Below are 18,743 nucleotides of genomic sequence, written 5' to 3'. Positions count from 1 at the left end.
CAGTTTAGATATGCACGTGGAGTGGTTGAATCACATATGAATCATTTAATATATGGAGCTTGTCCAGTAATTCTGTTCAGGTTTTTCTCTTCATGTGGGAAGTTATCACAGGAAAATTATCAGCTCACGTGGTTTAAATCCAATCAGGAGTTAAACATTTTCTGATAAATTAATGGCGTATAGTTAACTGGAAATCAGCAAACTCCTTCCAGATCAATACCAACAGTACAGCAGATACGCCTTGCTTGATATTTACAAAATGTTAATGAATGTTTACGAGGTTCTAAAAACCCTTTTTAAAAGTAATGCCAGAAATGTGTAATCTTGCACATGTTTCTACTCCCCTTATATGCACACCCTATACGAATGGTTACTCACATGCCCAGTCTCACTGGAAGTGTGGGTTTCCCTGTTGGCCTACCCTGCTGGAAAAGGGTTTGCTCCTGCTTTGTGCAGCTCCCTGCAATCTACTCGTCCGTGCGCTGGTGGGATGACACCCTGCGAGTTCCCACATGCACCCTGAGCCATGGGTCCTTCCTCGCTGCCCCCTGTACTGCCAGCCCATTAGCTGGGGTGCAGCCTGCTCTCTGCATGGGACAGGGAAGATGCTGTGTCAGGCCTAGACAGGGTCGCCGTGGTAGCAAGGTGACTTCTGCTGGTGTCAGACACGGTTTGACTGCTGCTCTGAGTGCTTTCCAATCCCCTGGTCTCTCCCCGCAATCACAAATTTTCGTGCCTCTTATACGTCTTGTCAAGCTGACTCATTTTCTTAAAAGCCTGGATGGCCCCCTGGTTACTGTTTAATCCACCTGACAGTTGTCCTATGAAGCTTCGTCATTGTTCATTTCTTCTTTAAAGGTACCAGGGTTTGGGGAAACACCCTCACAGACAGCCCTGGGTATTCCCTGTTGGTTATTCCTTTCGCATACACCTCTCATGCTCACATCCCTACTTTATCTTCTGATGTTACATAGGCTATGTTGCCAAGGAATGGCCGTGTGAATTCCCCCCAGAGAAAGAAATAATATTTCAGTGCAGTGCTAATAAATGTAACAAATCCTGGTTCTTTACTTTTTGTTATAAATATGATGGCTATGCTGCAATGTACGGGTAGGTAAGTGCCTAGGAAGCTTTATGGCGTTTTGACATTTCAGGGAAGATGTGTGTTCCTCCAGTTATTAAATTTATCAAACTTTTGAGAAAAGTTTTTCTCAGACAATATGTTATCTTTACATAATTAGTCTCTCAATACTATCTTTCAAAATAAATTTCAGGAACTCTTTCTAAACAGATTGGTCAAAAAGCTGTAAGGTCTGTCCTGCACAAAATTTCATTGTGGATGCCAGCACAGTCTGGGAATCTACCATTAGTTGCCATACTATATTTTCTGGGGTACCACTGCATTGCTGTGCATTTATATACTGAGAGAAAAGAAGATATATTCATGGACATGTGGAATCCTACTGTAGATATGCTATGATTTTGACTGCTGCATTTTTCTTGTGTGAGAGATGGTGACCACAGTATGATGATATTGGTTGACTGCCAGATGCCCACCCAGCCACTCTCTCACACTCCCCCTCCTCAACAGGACTGTGGGCAGGGGTGGGGGAATAAGACGAAAAAGCTTTTGGACTGAGATAAAGCCAGGGAGATCTCTTACCAATTACTACCACGGGCAAAAAAGGCACAACTTGGGAAAAATTAATTTTATTTAATTCATCAGTCTGGGATGAAAACAAATATTATAAATGTCTCATTGTGTTATGCTTCGTGTTCTCTCAGACCCAGATTTTGAAGAGACACTTTTTGAACAGGCCCTGGGAAACTTTCTTCAAGCTTAATGGAAGAGAAAGGAAACAAATGACAGCTACAGGAGAAGCCTGGAACGCTGGGTCTAAAATACAGGTACAGTTGGACAACAATTAGCTTTATAAAAGCTGTGATAAACCTGCTAGGTTTATCAAAACTGTGCTTTTGTAATGCTTTTTTTCAGCATTCAATATGCTTCTACTTTTCTAATCCATTTCTTGTGTTCAGCTGAGCACATTCTGGGTAGCTTCTTGGCAATAACTTGATATTCAGTTCTACTTACACAGCTCAGGGAACCTTGTGGGTCATCAGCTCCTAAATTTAGCTCGAAGGATGCCTACTTTTGCGCATCTTCAGATGGTGGGGAAAGGCTCAGAAGTTTTGCTAGATGAGAAATAAACCTCACATAGGTTGGAAGGAAGGTGGAAAACAATATGAAGTAACTCTGGTGAAATGGACCACTGATATATTTAAGGGTGATCCATGGGTCTGGAAATACATTACCGAAACCAAGAAAAATCCACTGTGGAAAATACAGTAAAAGGAAAGAAATTTGGGTTCCTTATAAGTAAATAAAGAGGATTTCTAGGGTCAGTATGGAATTGATGTTATACATAGAGAAACTTTTATGAGACCTGTCTTTCCAGAAAAATGCTGCCTTTTTATCTGTTCATAGTTCCTTATTGCTTCCTATCACATCTTAGTGGGGTTGTATTTAGTATTTATGGTAAGTGTGAATGGTCCTTGGTGGTAAACTGGGAAAAAAATAATTGCCACTGAATTATCCACCTTTGTAGTGTTTCTACTGTATAATTTACACTGCTCTATAGTTTCTACTATAGTGTTTAGAAAGTGAAACTTTCTTACAGAACTTTCATAAACATCGTCTTATTGTTTGCATTGCAGGGCTTTACCTTATTTCTCAGTAACGTAGTCAGTTTATGTTTGCAAAAGCATCATAGAGCTTGTCTGAAATAATTTTTCTCATCACATCAGTATTTCAAGTTTACAAAAAAAAAAATCTTCATTGCAAAAGGAGATCTTGAAAACTGAAATTAACCACAGCAGTTTTCTCTGCAGTGTTTCACCGTCACTGACTTCAGTTTCAAAATGAAGTCTTTCAGTGGTTTCAAACCCAACCATTCCCATTAGACAAACGCTGGTCCTAACGGAGCTGCATTGCTTGTCTTTTTTCTCACCTTCCCCCTAATGTGTTTCTGTCAAGACAAAACATGTTTTCATTCAGCCCTCTGAGCAACTCAGTTTCAGCTTTCGATAATAATTGGCTTCTTTGAAACACACTGCAATAATACTACAATCCTGACGTGGAAATATCTTAAAAATCTGCAAGGATTTCTTTCAAGAGGTTAATTTATTTCACTGTTAACAAATGCTTTTGCAAGACAGAGCAACTTATTATGTTAAGGACCTTTGAGAACAAGTTGAATAACTCCAGAGTTTATGTCCTTTTTAAAAGAAACACAAGTTTATTGCATTCGACCTGTAGAATGAAGGGATGGGTCTGTATTGAAATAATATACAAGACAAACTGCTTTTGTTATGTGTTCAACAGAGTTAGCTGTGTACTGATTTTTACAGAAAGTATAATTTTCTTGAAAAACAAAGGAATATAAAATAATTGAAGATTATTAAGCTCAATGTGATCACTGTAGGCAAGGGGCTGCCTTAGTTTCTGAATAACTCACATTAGCATCACTTGTTTTGCTTTCTTCCTTTTCTGCTTCCTGTCTTGTTCTTTAATCAGTTTAGATTGGTAGAAATTACACAGATATGAGTTTCAACAGCTGACAGAACAAGTACATTCCCTAGTTCACCCTTGTTCAGTGCTGAATTAACTGTTTGAATTCACATGTTGCTGTCAATACAGCTGTCCAATACCCCAGTGTTTCCTTACCTCGGTTTATATCATTATCAGTACTGATTTGCAAATGCTTGAAGATATGTAATGCATCTTTTAATCCATTTTGTGATGTATTTGATGAAACTAAAATACACTGCAGTGCTGGAGAACAAATAATGTTAATTTCATTTAACCGGCAGCCCAGAGCAGCCCAGCTACAAAAGTGGTGGAGAAATTAATTTCAAGTCATTGCCTTGAGCCAAACCAGTTTCAGAGATATCCACATGCCGAGTGGATATTCTTTATTCTTGAAGATTGTGAGTTGTTCCATTAAGTTTATGTACAAATGACTAATTATGAAATGTGATACCTATATTAATACAAAAGAGCATCACCCATCTAGCTGAACTTCTTTTCTCTTACGGTTATAGAAGCATTCTTTCTTATTATGGCAGTTTTAAATACTTTCCCTTATGGTTAAAATAAAATATTGGTCCCATAACTAATCTAGTTTATACAATAGCAAATGGGAACTAACTCATCTTTTCCACATCTAAATTCCTAGGACAAACTCTTCTTCTCAGAGAAAAGCTTAGAAGTTCAGCTTTTGTATTATTTCCTTGGAATGTTACTTAGAATTTTCTTGCGTATTTCCTCCTTTGTACCTCAGCAAAAGTCTAATGTCCCTGAATTTTAATTCTGTTTTCTATAATTTGCTGGTGTGTAGTAGAAAGTACTCTATGCCAGCCTCTTCGGTTCCAAAAGTGGTACTGTATTCATGAGAGAGCAAATGGGCTGGGCAGCTTTCCTGGTGAATGTCATTTACAGGATGTTCAGGCTTCTGCTTCAGTTTTAACGAAGCCTGTGTCTCCCTCTTGTGGCACGAAAGTATTTTGAAGCAGAAGCAGAAGTAGTTAGTCATAACAGAACCATTGGAAAAGAGCACAGCCTTGCCTGGTTTCAAATATGCCCATTGCTATTAATTTTCCAATACTCAGTTTGTGTGATGTTTTAATTGAACTGTTAAGGATTCTTCTAGAGGTGCGGTGAAAGCTTCTTGTTAAAATTTTGGCCAGAATTAAATGCCCTGGGTTTGTGTTGTTCTGTCCCTCAGAAAAAAATTTAACATTAGCAAGGGTAACTTTGAACTTTCTGTTTTCTTGCCCTGTGCTTGGTCCCAGCTTTTAAGGTCCAATTACTACAAAGCCCTCTTTTTTTTTTTTTTTTCTCACAGAAAGAAGAGTTTATGAGCTCTGTCTCATGCTTGACAAACCCTGCTGTCCCGTTTGTGTGCAGCTTGCTGTAATGTCCCTGCAACCTTCCTCCTAGGACTTCTGTTCCCAAGGTCTCTGTATCAAATACCAAGTCAGGTGTCTCTTCTCCACACGTGTAGAAAAGATGTGTTAAAGCTTAAAAAAACCAACTCATTTCTGATAGCTAAGAAAACCCCTTCAAAATCCGGTTTTGTTTTCTTCTTGATGCACCTAAATGCACTTGTTCCCCAGGCAAAGAGGACTGACAATACCAAGTATGTATCACATCTCCTAAGAGGCTGGAGATGAACACAAAGCACAGCAACACCAAAAAGCAATATAGATGTACCTGTTCAAAGTGGGCTCCTTTAAGCATAACTCACCTTTGGAAAAACAAACCAGGTCTTAAGAAATCACTGCTATGCAGCTAAATATAAAGAGTGCCCAAAGGTAATAAAATGTTTGCAAATGCCAAGTCTGTTGAAGCTGTTGTGCAACCAGAAAGGATATAGATCAGAAGGAAGTGAAGGCACAGACCTGTGCTTCAAACATGAGGCTGATCAGCATGCAAAATTCATCACCAGCAAACTCTTAGACTCCTAAATAACATCTGTCCTTGCAGGTCAGTGATGAGGACAGAATGACAACATATCCAGAGTGACCAGTGTGGTCACAGGGTTTTAGTACCCCGATTCAAAATAGCAAAGAAAGTCTTTGGGGTGCTGTTTTGTTCCGGTGTGTAGAAACAGCACAGCAAACAAGGGAAAATGTCCTTTGACTTTGGGCCAAGGAGTTTTCTGTCTCTGTTTCTCTAGCTGCAGTCCTAAGGACTCAGACTCACCAGGTCTCTTATAGCCTGAGAAAAGACCTGTCCTCATATGCTCCAGAAGAGATACTCCACAGAACTATTTCTGGCCTTACGGTGTCGGGGATTTTTTACTGTATGAGATAAGTGGCATCCCCTGAAAGAATGGGAGGGGGCTTCAAAACACTCTTCTGCCTTATTACAGCAGAGACAAGAGGCTGAATTTTCTGTGTCCTTGGTGCATGCCTCAACCGTACAGCTATAAAGTAGACAAATGTAATCCTGTCTGGTGAATAATCATAAACAGAATAGCTTTTAGCAGAAGAGGCTGCTGAGGAGCAAGTACAGGATTCCTAGTCTGGTAGTTAAGGGCATTTCAGAAATGTAAGCATCACTTGCTCTAGGTCAGCTAAAGTGGAGATGTGAATACAAGACTAATGCCTACAAGGAAAATGATCTCATTTGCAGTCAGATATTAAGGAATTGCACATCTGTCATAAATAGAATCACAGGATCATTTTGGTTGGAAAAGACCTTTAAGATCATCAGATCCAACCATTATCCTAACACTACCAAGCTCACGACTAAACCATGTCCCTGAGCACCACGTCTGTATGTCTTTTGAACAAAGAGGGGGAAAAGTCCCATGTTACCAGAAGCATTCCATACAATCTGATATACCTGGTCTAACAGTTTGGATTTCCACTGTTGGGAACTGCAGGTAAGAGAGACAGGAAGGATAATATAGAAGTTAGCATGAGACCATGGACTAGGTGTGAGTTACGTTGTGAGAAGTTTAGATGTTTCAGGGATCAGAACTCTCCTTTTCTGAAGATATTACAGTTAGGGTTTTCATAAGTCTGAATACTCAGCAGCTATTATAAACATTCTTATGATAACTTATTTCTCTTCCTTTCAAACTGTAAAATATGTGAGAAAAAAACATTTTTATTATGAGACCACAAAATATAAATCGAAATATGCAGTTTTAATATGTCTTGTGTGGAAAATTTTTCGATATCATCAGTTTGCCCTCATTGGTGATAGACTACTTTCTTTTATTTTGCTCCTGGTGAGTTCCACTTTCTAGTTATTGTATACAAGAAGGATGTTTGAAATACTATTTGAAATGCAGTAAAAGATGCCTAAAAAGAAAAACAATCAGGAATTTGGCTTATGCTAGTTCTTAGAGCAGGGCAGTATGCCAGATGGGAGATACTAGAGAGAGAGCGTCATAAAAAAAAAAAGATGTAGCGCATATATAAGTCAGTATAGATGTTGAATTGTGCCTAATTTTTCTTTAATTGTCAATACAAGGAGATTAACATTTTTTTCATCTGCCCTGGCAGTACTTCAACTCTGATCTAAATGTTTTAGAGAAATGTCCTCTGTTCTTGCTGTATATTTCCATAAGGCAGTGCGTTTTTTGCTAGTAAAACTACATTGTGAGTGATCCCATCTGTGTAAAAGCCATATATTTGGTCATAAAAGGCAATAAGACTGCCAAAAAAAATGTAGAAGAGAAGTTATATTATGGCTGAAACCATAATATAGCAAGTATATTGACATTATTTGCTTGGGAAGTTTATTCAACAGTCTAATATTGTCCTACAGAAACTATTACTGCAGACATGCAAGACAAAACTCCAATCTGACTCTGAGATCTTGGGTTAGCATTTAGAAAAGCTGTGTTTGAACTTCTAAACGGAATATGTTGATCCAAAATGTGCAAGAAACAATAACACCATGAAGGCATTGCTTTTTTTGCTATTACTTGGAGAGCTACAGAGCTGGCTTTCCTCGCAGGACTGCGAGGCCAAAGCTGTACAAAACCAATACCTGCCTCCACTGGGTGGCAGCTCCAGCTCTTCTCAAACCCGAAAGCGATGCCTTTCTCTTTAGCTGACAAAACCTGCATCGCCCTCGCATCTCAGCACTTCATAAAACTCATGAGACTTTTTTGTACATCCACTGAGTCAGGCGTTGGCCCCTTTGTCCTCAGGGGCTCTCTGATTACCTACAGCAAGATGGTCTCTTTTCTGCTAATGGCACTTCAAAATGCAGTTGCCATACTGTGTTTTAATTAGATTGTGACTAGTTCAAGCAAACTGTTTTTTAAAATGAAGATTCCTGCAATGAACACCTTTACCACGAACATTCTCTACTCACAGAATTCATTGGAGACATCTAATGGGTTTAAGTAGCCTATCTGGAATTTAAGGGGAAAACCACGCACTGCTTGCCGCACATAGCTGAAGCACCTCTGAAAAAAGCGGATCTTTACAGTGGTGAGAGGTAGCACTTTTGGTCCCCTCGTCTAGGAGACTCGTGCCTGTGACAGCAGTCATTGCCGTTGTCTGTTCAGCTGTAGTCTTTCTACAGCTCAAAAGCAGAGGCAGTGCTCGGATGAGGAGTACCTCCAGTGTGCCTCTGCCTCTGTGGCGCTGGAGAGGGGTGCGCTGCTAGGATTCCTTCCTTCTGGCCAGCAAGAAACAAAGGTCACAACTGCTTCAGGTGGGCAAGGATCCCAGAGTAAAGAGAAATTGCAGTGTTCTGGCCACGCTGCATAAAAAGTAAATTACCTTTAGGTACCTGAAGTCTTTCTGTACTTTCTGTAGGACACAGGTACAATTTCTTCTCTTTCCAGTAATTTTAATGGTTTTTACAAAGAGTTGCTTGGCCTCACAGCATATATCACATTTTAGTCACCGTTTCACCACAAAACAGCGTAATACGAGAAGTAAAACTTTACAGGACTCTGGTGTACGAGCAATATTATTTTTAATAGAAGTCTGTTAGTTTAAGCTAAGATATGTAACCTCGGGTCATGTCAGGCCTTTTCATAGACTCCTTTAAGAAAGACAGCACTGTTTACCTCCAGAGCATAAATAAGGTAACAAATCCTTTTTTTTTCTTTGGACAGGCCCAGTAAACTGAAATAAAGTGTTGGCTTTGGAGCTTGCCCTGGTTTGATCTCAGAACTGTGAGTCAGTGTGCTAGCTGCTTCAGAGCCGTGTCATGCAGAAAGAGGCATTGTACACCACTTTTCAAAGTCTTTTCCATCATATATACTCAAACTCGGCACCTGAGAGATTTACAAAATCAAACCCAGGCAAGAATAACCTGGTAAGGGACAGGATAATCTCCAAAGAACCTACCTGAACCTTAATCTAGAGCATTTATACTAAGGTCAGTGACTCAATTTGAGAATCTGAGAGTCCTTGAAATGTCTTTAGTGGAGTTTATCTGGAGATTTCCACTGAAATGGATGTTTGATATCAGAAACAAATAGCTGAAAGCGAAAGTTCTCTTTAGTTTCACAGAATGAATTTTCAGTTCTGAAATAGAGGTGTTTCTCATAGAGCTGTCCTCAGGAGGTTGTTTTTGTTGTTGTTGCAGCCAAGCTACAATGAAAACATCCTATTGCACCAGTTTCTTTCTTGCTTTTAACAGGTGGGAAGTATCAAAGGCCTCTGCATCACTTTCGTGATGTAGGCTGCCTCGGTGCCCAATGGCTTTGATAGCACAAGCTGATGTAGCTGATTGCAGCCCACCGGGAAGGGTAGAGCTCTTCACACTCCTCCTCAACTACACAGATTTCTCAACCTAAAAGAGGGATATGCCATTCCTAATTTCTAGGAGTGGTGCCACGAGCTGTGGAAGATCTTCAGCCAGAGAAAACTACAGGCCATCCTCTAGCAGCAGAGGTCACCATGGACCAGTGGTGACCGCGCTGGCTCCCTACTGCGAATGCAGAACCTCATTTGGCAGCTTTTACTCATCTTTGCACAAGTTATCCAGGGGTTTACGATCGCATCTGTGACGGTGATTGCTGGCACCATTTTGAAGGAACGGGCTCTCAGGCAATAGGAGGATTGTGGAGGAGTTTTCCTAAGGGTGACACCCAGACTGTGATATTTGCTTCAAAGAGAAAGGAGAGTGAGCACAGATCTCAGCTTTACCTCCAGAAATTTCAGCCGCACTTGGCATCTTTTCCACCCAGACGACTCATTTAATACCTGCAATGAAATAACTCAGCACACCAAGGGAAGGAATAATCTTTCTGTGCTTGTTGCTTTGTAACATGGTGTGCTGTCAAAGAGTCTTCTGGTCTTCCCTGGAAACCGGCTGTACAACCTGGTCTCTGCCTGTGTGCAAGTGGGTCTCTGTCCCTCACTTACCTCATAAAAGAGGGCTGTCAGAGTTAATTTTTGTGAAGTGCTTCACAATTACTACCTGACAGATGCCTAAATATGGAGCATGGTTAGTATAACAGAGTAACTAAAAGGGCCTTAACAGAACCATTTTTGCTTTAAAAATCTCTTCTCTCTCTCAGAGCTCCCTGTTTTAATGTTCCCATCTTCTTTCCGTTTAATCCTCATCTCATACCTTTTGTTTCTTTTCATTGGCCCTTCTGGACAACTGTTTTTGGGAAAGCCTTTTTATATATCTCTCTTTCCCTTGGTCTCTAATAGATACCATCATCTTTTAAAGAGCAGCCACTCCCTCTCTCAGCTAAGTACTATCTTGGCAGGCAACTGTGGAGGAGGAGTCTTCTTTAAAAGGCTTTGAAATTGTGTTGTTAAAAAATATATAAATAAAGCAACAGACCTTTTAATAGGGCTTTGAACAATCATCCTTTTCATTCCCTTATGGCCTATTGTGCTTCTGGCTTTTTTATTATTTAGTGTGCATCAAAAAAAAAAAAAAACAAAAAAAAAAACCAACCCAAATGTTTTATGTTAAGCCATTAAGAGTTTATTTGGGTTGAAAATAAATAAATAAATGTGGTGCTAGCAGTTGGGACTGTGAGCACATGCACAGTTGCCTGGCAGAGGCAACCTATAGGAGGCATATCAGAAGGCCAGAATAAGCTTCAGTGAAAGACCAGAACAAAAGCATCAGCAGCATTTGTTTCTGGTTAAGTACTTTTGCATGAGCTTGACTACTGGAGTGGTTTACCCAGCTTTTATCTGTTTCAAATTCACCTCGCTCCCCCCACCCCTCTCTACAACATCACTCTGAACTGTAACTCATGGTAATTACACGGAAAAGGAGGAAGCATGGGATTTTTTAAATCTTCTTTTGTTTTATTTTTTTAAACCACCTGATGGGAGCGTGTGACTGGTTGGTATCCAACATTGCTCCTGGAGTTATTAGAGACCTAACTGAATGTTTTTTGCATGGCCTGCCTGGATTTTTTGTGCATTAGGGTTTTTTTTTAAGTGCTGGGTATATTTTGTGAATAGCTAGAAAAAGCATTTTGTTTCTTTCTTTCTCTCTACCCCCTTCCACTTTTGTTTGCCAACTCTGCCTGTTGTCCCCAGAGAATTCTGCAGCAGGCTGGTGACTGCAGCTAGGGCTCCTCTGTGTGCATAATTATTATCAATCTTGCTTGGTCTCATTTCCCTGGTGGGGCCATTGAGGAGAGAGAGAAGAGTCTTTGCCATTGAATGCATTATTAGGTTCACATCTTAGCTCCCATGTGACCTACATTTGGTGAATCAACATTGAAACTTAAACTTTCTAAACCTTTTTCTCCGTGAAACCAAAGTAGATGGTAATTTTTGAAAAGCACATACATTGGTGTTGGTATTGTTAGAGAATTAATAGGTTGCAAGAGGTAGATAGGAGGAACTTCTGGGAATCTGAGCCTGACTTTGCTGTCTCAGTTTTGAGACTCGTGAATAAAACAATCTGATACTCCTCCTGAAGCTGAATGGAGCCACTGACAGTTCAGACCTCAGAAAATCAAGGGAGAGGTGTCTGTCTTCAACCAGGCTCCAAAGGAAGGACAGTGCCTACTGGGTGCCCTTCAGTGAGTGCTGTTTCATGTGCAGCACATGGAATGACAGGTTGCAAATGGAAAAAAGTGCTCCTAGCACACGTAATCTCAGGTGTATCAAAGACACTGGAACAGAAATGTACCCACAGCACAGAAAAAGAGCACGAAACTGTCTCTACAACAGAGACATTTTCACTTTTTGTTCTTCTGCAACAGTATTGCTGATTTAAAAAAAAAAAATAAATAAATGGAGTTGTCCTTTCTCTTAAAAGAGAATGGAAAGGAGTATGATCTAAACACAGTTTTAAATGCTAGACTCCTTTAACTCAAGTGGTTTGATATATTTCCCTATAAAAGCAAGGTGTACCTTTCAAAATCTAGTTACAGGATCAGTAGTAGAGCAGAAATAACAGAGCACACCTATGCCTGGTTCCCCTGTTGCCTCCATCTTCTCCTTACTGAGGGGGATTAAGTTTGGAAAAAGATTGACTATCTTGAATAGTGCTGTGATCCTGCATTTTGCCTTTTCGCTGTTGGGTGGAACCAGACTGGGTGCACAGCAGTGCAGGGTGGGCCATGATAGGAAGAGACACAGATATCAGTCAGATATTTGGACTTATGAGGCTTAATGTTCTGTAGACCTTGCTCTTGTGTATAGTCTTCTCCATGCTGGTTCTGACCTATTCAAAAACAGGTACTAGAGCTCAGAAAAGGCTTAAAAGCAAGACCTAACTGAGGTCTTCCCAGTCCATAAAATAAGCATTATAAACTTTCTGACCTCACAGTGATACTGTGAAAATAATCAACTACTGTATACTGCAGTATTTTAGTAGGCAGGGTACGTGTTCCTGAGAAACAGAGAATTAAGTGGAAGAGTGAGGTTATCAGGAAAGAGCAAGCATATATGTATACTGTTCCACAATATATTATTAATTTTAATGAGAAGAGCTTATAATGTAAACCTGGAATGAAACCAAAAGAAATATACAAAGATCCATGGAACACTTCCTATTGGCTCCAGCGGTTTTTAAAGTCTACGTTAAAAACCAAGAGCAACTGTTGTAATATCTTCAGCTGTTACGGAGAAGGGAAGGTTTGCTTGATCTCTGTAAGTGAGTATTTTTGAGAATGGCAGTACTTTAAAAGGCACAACTGCAGACTCTGACCAAGGACTGGGTGTTTTTTGGGAAACAATCCTGTTTGTTTTAAAAATCCCAAGAGTTACTGAGACAATCCTGCTTGCAAGATCATTCACCTCTCATATTTTAAAGGCAGTATTTTCAAGCATTGATAACAGAAATATAGCCACGTATTTTAAGGTTTAGTGTATTTTTAGAAAACTTTTACATTTTTAAAAGCTATACTTCCGTAATCCAATTATCAGTCATGAATCATTCAGTTGTTAAAGTATATCAGCAGTTGAATGTCCTTTATGTCATACCTGGAACTATCCTTATTCCTGGAATAAAGGTTTGGAAGAACCTATACCACAAACCTGTAAAAGCTTATAAAGGTATTTCACTTGAGATGAGATCGGAATACACATTTACTCTGCAGAACCAGACCCCACAAAAGGAAGAGCAGGGTAGTGTTTATTTTATAGCATAATGTCACCATGTCTCCTGTTGTCCCCTCACAAACATACACAGCAAGTGTTTCATAACGCTTCCCATGCTTGTCTTTTTGACCTTTGAAAGTGTAAGAAAAACTATTTAATAAGAAGTTGTATAAAAAAAGCAAGCATGGGAAGGGCTGCCATGCAGATAAGAAAGAAGGAGGGTTTGGATTGTGTGGCAGAAAAAAAGATTCCAATGCTGGTCTGACAGTTAAAGAAATTACAAAGAGACCAATGAGAACAATTTTTCATCTTTCCACATCTGGAAATAGTTGTTGTCTGTGATGTGTTGTAAGTATAAAAAAAAGCAATGAAGTGGCTTGGTGTGAACAGAGGCCAGTGGTCAGTACTGGAAGCACTGGGTCTATACGTTATTTCTCTTCATATAAGGAGCTGAAAAAGACATTTCTGCTTCTCTGCCAAAGTATGGCTTTGTGACTAGTGGGGTGAGAGTTTTCAAGGAACAGATGGGTTTAAAATAATGAAAGCAGGTGGAGAGGGTTTATGATTTTAGGAATACTTGAAATTACCGAATTGAAATGCAAAATCTAAAGTTCCTCTGATATTTAGAGCAATCCCAAATTGCTTTAGGAATTCAGCTGTATAGTGAGGCAAAGTCAGAAAGCTGGGTCAGGATTCCCACTTTGAGTTATGGGAATACTGAACACTTGGAACTTGGGTGTGGCTTTTAAGTTGAGGCTTATTTCTTTAATGAACTAAAGCAAAAGCTGTGCCACAGGTGTTTTGGATTTTGCTGGGTGTGAAGCAAGGAAAGCCACTGAGTCTCTTGTTCTGTTTCTGTGGTGGGTCTGGAAGATTCTGAACTAGCTTCTGCTGCTTAACCCAGTGCCAGTGTTTCAAATCTAGATCCTGCACTAATTCCAGATGTTCCTTTCAAATGCCTTCTGGGAGAAAATAAAGGTTATATCGAGGAAAACACTATGCAAGGACTACAGCAAACGCACCCAGTAGACTAAGCAAGACTGAAGTTCTGCTTAGAGAAGCAAATATAGCTTGATGTTAAGACAGAGAAAAAGTGACACCCTCCTCCTCCTCCTCCTCTGCACACACACACAACTTGTTTACAAAAGTGCCTTGTAGTGACTGCTGGTGGTGTCACTCCGTCCCATGCCCCAGAGCTATCACCGGGCCTCATGGGAGATGTGACTACAGCATAGGACATGGGACTGTTTGTTCACTCACTTTCTGTGAAGAGAGTTTTGAACTGTGTTTTGAATAGACAGCATTTTCTTTGTGTGGTTGGTAAATAACACAGAGCAAAGTTAGTCAGCAAGTTGCATAGCTTCTGCATTCTAATTCTTTGGAGCCCTTTTGTACCAAGCTTGACAGGATGTTTTTAACAGAATGTGACCTCACTGGGATACCAGAGGTAAGGAAAAAAGTTATTGGGGCTGTTGTGGAATATTTTGCACAGAGCTGACTGAAAGTACTGCTTTAAAATGCCTCTTGGAAAGAAGATGGTTTCACGGTGATCCAGTCAACACCTTGTTCAGTGAAAATCAATGTCTTTCACTCCTTCGTAAGTTATAGGAAATCTTGACAAGTTTTTCTATTTCCCACTCGTGGAAAAAGATGCTGATTTGCAAATCGCAGAACAATTATGTACCTGCTCTAATGTGTTGAGCAAAGGCCCAGTTCTAGTGACAAAACATCGAAATGTTTTCTTTCTAACACAGAACAGAACAAGGAGAACAGATCCAGCTGTTCATCCAAGTCCTAGAGGCAGCAGTGCAAGGACCGGAGCAGTGGCAAACCCAGCAAGACCAGGTAACAGCGACCTCCTGGACACCCGCCCTCAATCACCAGGTAAAGGTAAGAAAGGAAACAGAAACCAAGCAGTATCATGCGTTTGCTGGGTAAGATTGTGGGTGGGTTTTCATCACGGACATTAAAGCTGAGGCTGCTGCTGAGCTGGTACCCTGGGGGGTGCCAGGCTGGGCGAGCACCCTCTCTTCTCCCTCTGCTGTTCAGTGCCGAAGGGGATGTGGGTGCTGGCGGTGGGGGCACCCGGCACGGGAAAGCCCTGCTTGCTTCAGGGTTTCTTCAGTGTGTTACTTGTGGTTCTAAGCACTGGCAGCCTTAGGATGTCATGATGCAAGGTTCAGAGGCGGTAAAAGAAGGGAGAGAAATCTGAGTGTTTAAGAGTGCAGGGAAGACGATTAAAAAAAAAAAAGGTTGTCATTCAGACATTTATTTATACAGTATAAAAGTATTATAGATTCATGCCAAATATCTGGTGTTTGTGTTCCAGATCTAAATAAGTATGAAAAATGAAGAAAAATGCATTATTACACAAAATAGCTTTATGAATAATAGATATCTTGCTGTTCTGAAATTGAATTAACAATATGTGATCTGCTTTGCTATGTATACCAGCGGAACAACAAAGCTTCATTGTTTTTGTGGTCAACAACCACTGTCGTTTTCCAGCCAGTACAGGTGACTTACAGAAAAAAAAATAAATTAAAAAAATTGTTTGGAGTCACTGCTAGAGCAGTGAGAGGAATTGAAGTTCTCACGATATGTAAACCTGTTATTCATACTTAAAGGCTTGCATAACAAATCTGAAAATAGCTTTTTAACTTTGGAAAATCTTGAGTGCTGCTGACAATGAAAGTGTGCTTTGGTAAAGGAGGGTGGAAAAGTTTGCTCATTTACTCATGACTAACTAGAGTCGCTTTTTACTGTAAGGTGCATAAAGAGCTAGAGATTTGTTTTTTCTTGTGATCAGTTGGCAAGTGGATGGGTTGAACTTTGTTTAGCAGCATAAAAGATGTGGTGAACACATCATTGCTCCTGGTAAGACAGGGTAATGACTTTGGTTTGACAAAGCATCTACGGTGATACTTTCATAATGTCAAACTTGCTCCTGTGCTTTGATCCACTGGTGTGTGGTAGATAAGCTGCAAGCTCTGTCCTAATCAGAGCAAACATTTTTTCTGAAGAAGCTTCTAGAGACAAGTGTGTTCTCTGAAGCAGAAGTCTGTCAGATGGGGATAATTGAAGATGATGAATTTACATTCACAACTTTGGGATTTGTGTTGCAGTAATACTTCTGGTGCTCACCTCGGGTCAGATACTGGACGTTGTACAAGACGAAGGCAGATTCTATACACCAAACATCTAATGATGCAGACATGAGCCAGCAGTTGAATAAAACATATGTGATTAATTATTCAGTCCTGAAAAATACACCCAAAGTGTTAAGATGGAGTTTTCTGATTTTAATCTCTTTCTACAGCTGTATATGTGCTGTTAGGGGGTTTTTACCTGATGATTTTTCATAGTGTCTCACCCTCTATAGGTAAACTGCCACCAATAGTTGGAGGCTTGATCGACTTCTCACCTTCAGTCAGGGAGAAGCTGGCAGGGTGGGGTACAGTTTACTTTAACCCTGAATTTGAACAAGAGAGTGCAAAAGTTCAGTAAAAGAGGCCGTTTAATATTTACACAAGCTGTGACGGAGAAACCAGTAGAGGTCAGCACAGAGTGTGGAAATGGAAGCGGAGCGCCAAGGCTTTGTGTATTTACGCTCTGTACTTTTGGTCTCAACTTTTCCGTTAAAATGCAGTAAAGGCTTACAGTGGCTCACAGTCAATATTCCTGTCCTCTTTGAAAGACAGATTAAAAACACTCGGGATAATAGGATCATGACAGACTGCTTAAACAGAGTAACTTAACAACGTGCATTTTGTAGCATGTTATGACTTGCAGAGAAATGCTGGAAACCTTATTATTTTGTGGAATTATTATTGAAAACAATGTGTAGTATTTAATATATATATATTATATATTGCAGTGACAAACGCATCCAGCTGATGGGTATGTAGCAAAAAATTAGGAGAAAGACGATAATTCTTAGGAAACAAGTTTTCAGATACTTAAAGTAACAAAAGAATTTTTCTCATTTTAGGTAACAGGTTTGAGTAATTATCATTAAGTGTCATTTAAAAGTCTTTTCTTTGTGTATATACACACATATACACAGAGAGAGAGAGAGGGAGAGGCAGACAGACTCTTTATATAAAGCTGAATTATCTTTTGTTTCTCTTTTTAAAGCCACTGTTTGCTCGTGGTTTCCTTTTGTGATTTAAAGCAAGGAAAAGAATCACCGCGTATAGTCTGTGCATGAAAAGATCCTTCAATGTATATTAGCTGCAAAAGCTCATCTCTGAAAAGCTTCTGTTCAAGCTGCTTTCTGTGGATCTAGAAAGAGCAACCTGCCTGTCTCCATTCTGTTTCCTTGCACTTTAACTAAATACTTTGAAAAATATCTTGTTATTAAATTGTAATTGTTGAATATTAAAGAATTGCAAAGAAAAATATCATCATATAAAGCTGGAATGTTCTATTTTGATTCAACAGCAACTTACATCTGCTGTCTTTGAGTTTAGGGAGGAATTTCCCAACACCTTCAGAGAGAACAGAACTATACAAAAGGTGAATATTTTTGAAAACTCCTCTTCACTTGGTCTGCTTAGCTTTCATGCACTTTAAATTGATCATGGAGGCATTGGAAAGTAGCCAGCAGCTCTGGAAACCATACTTTCTTTCTATTTGCTTTATCATGCACTTAAAAGTGACAAGAACTAGACAGAGACTCTGCAACCCTTTCTCATGGGCACTTGTGTTGTGTGCCATTAGAGTCAGATGGCACAAATGTGAATGCAGCTCAGAGGGCTTTCAGGGAGGGATCCCCCTGCAGGGGAGGGATTCCCAGGTAACAGCTATCGACACTACAAACGGAGGTGGGAAGGAGATGGAGATGTCATAAAATACTGTTGCACATCTGTTTTTTTCCACACTTCTGCCACTGTAGCATCACACACAGGTCTTCCAATACAGTACGGCTGAATTTTCTTGTGAAAGATATCACTTTACACATGTAGTGTAAAATCCTGGTTTTGGAGAAATCAATGGAAGTCCTGATGTTAGAATCAGTGGTGAGACCAGGAGCTCCACAGACTTGTTTCAACTTTTTTTTTTTTTTGTCCCAAGGCACAGGAAACTTAGAAATAATCTCATTTTTCTCAAAACACAGGATGAAATCTAATGTGGCATACAAGTGATGGCATGTTAAATGACAATTTCCGTTTTGGGTCCAAATTTCTTACCAAAGGCTTGGATTCAATTCTATTCAATTCAGTTCAGTTCTTCTTCATTTAAAGAGAAGTGGAGAAACAACTTCTAGTGCTAATTTTACTTGTGGCTTTGATTGTGTTTTGAGAAAATAGGCTTGAATCCGAAAGTCAAACCTGCCTTCTTTCCCCGGGTAAACTCCTACGTTCATACCATTTTGGCACACAGTGTTGTCCTGTTGCTTTTTTCACACCTCTCTCATTTCTTTTGGGTAAAAAGGGTGTGAGAAGTTGTATTTTGCTGACCCACGGTGGAATTGCTCGGTTACAGTAACCGATACTCGTCATTAGTCGTTGGTGAGAGGGAGCCCGTCTCCTCAACTGCTTTTCTTAAGAGGCAGTACAAATATTGAAGTTAATGTGGCTCTTATAATACTAAATGCTCTGGTTTTAGCCAGCCAATGTTGAAGTCCAAGAGTCAACATATTCCTATTTCTTCAATTAAATTTGTTT

The 18,743-nt window shown here is 39.9% G+C and overlaps 1 protein-coding gene across 2 annotated transcripts in view; it reads left to right on the top strand.

Moving 5' to 3' along the window:
* The first annotated feature begins 1,791 nt into the window (after nucleotides 1–1,791).
* The window catches only part of ST18 (ST18 C2H2C-type zinc finger transcription factor), a 174,414-nt gene continuing 157,462 nt past the window's right edge, over nucleotides 1,792–18,743 (top strand). Inside the window, exons 1-2 of one of the 2 annotated variants that reach the window (XM_086472494.1) lie at nucleotides 1,792–1,908; nucleotides 14,829–14,964. In XM_086472494.1, the coding sequence (XP_086328620.1) occupies nucleotides 1,864–1,908; nucleotides 14,829–14,964 (181 nt within the window). In that variant the 5' untranslated portion in view covers nucleotides 1,792–1,863. Of the gene's footprint in view, nucleotides 1,909–14,482; nucleotides 14,522–14,828; nucleotides 14,965–18,743 lie in introns of those variants that run through there. The other variant, XM_086472493.1, reaches the window with a different exon arrangement.

This window comes from Leptosomus discolor, chromosome 13 (genome assembly GCF_034619465.1).
Source record: "Leptosomus discolor isolate bLepDis1 chromosome 13, bLepDis1.hap2, whole genome shotgun sequence".
NCBI lineage: Eukaryota > Metazoa > Chordata > Aves > Leptosomiformes > Leptosomidae > Leptosomus > Leptosomus discolor.
This window is presented reverse-complemented; position numbering and strand designations above follow the sequence as displayed.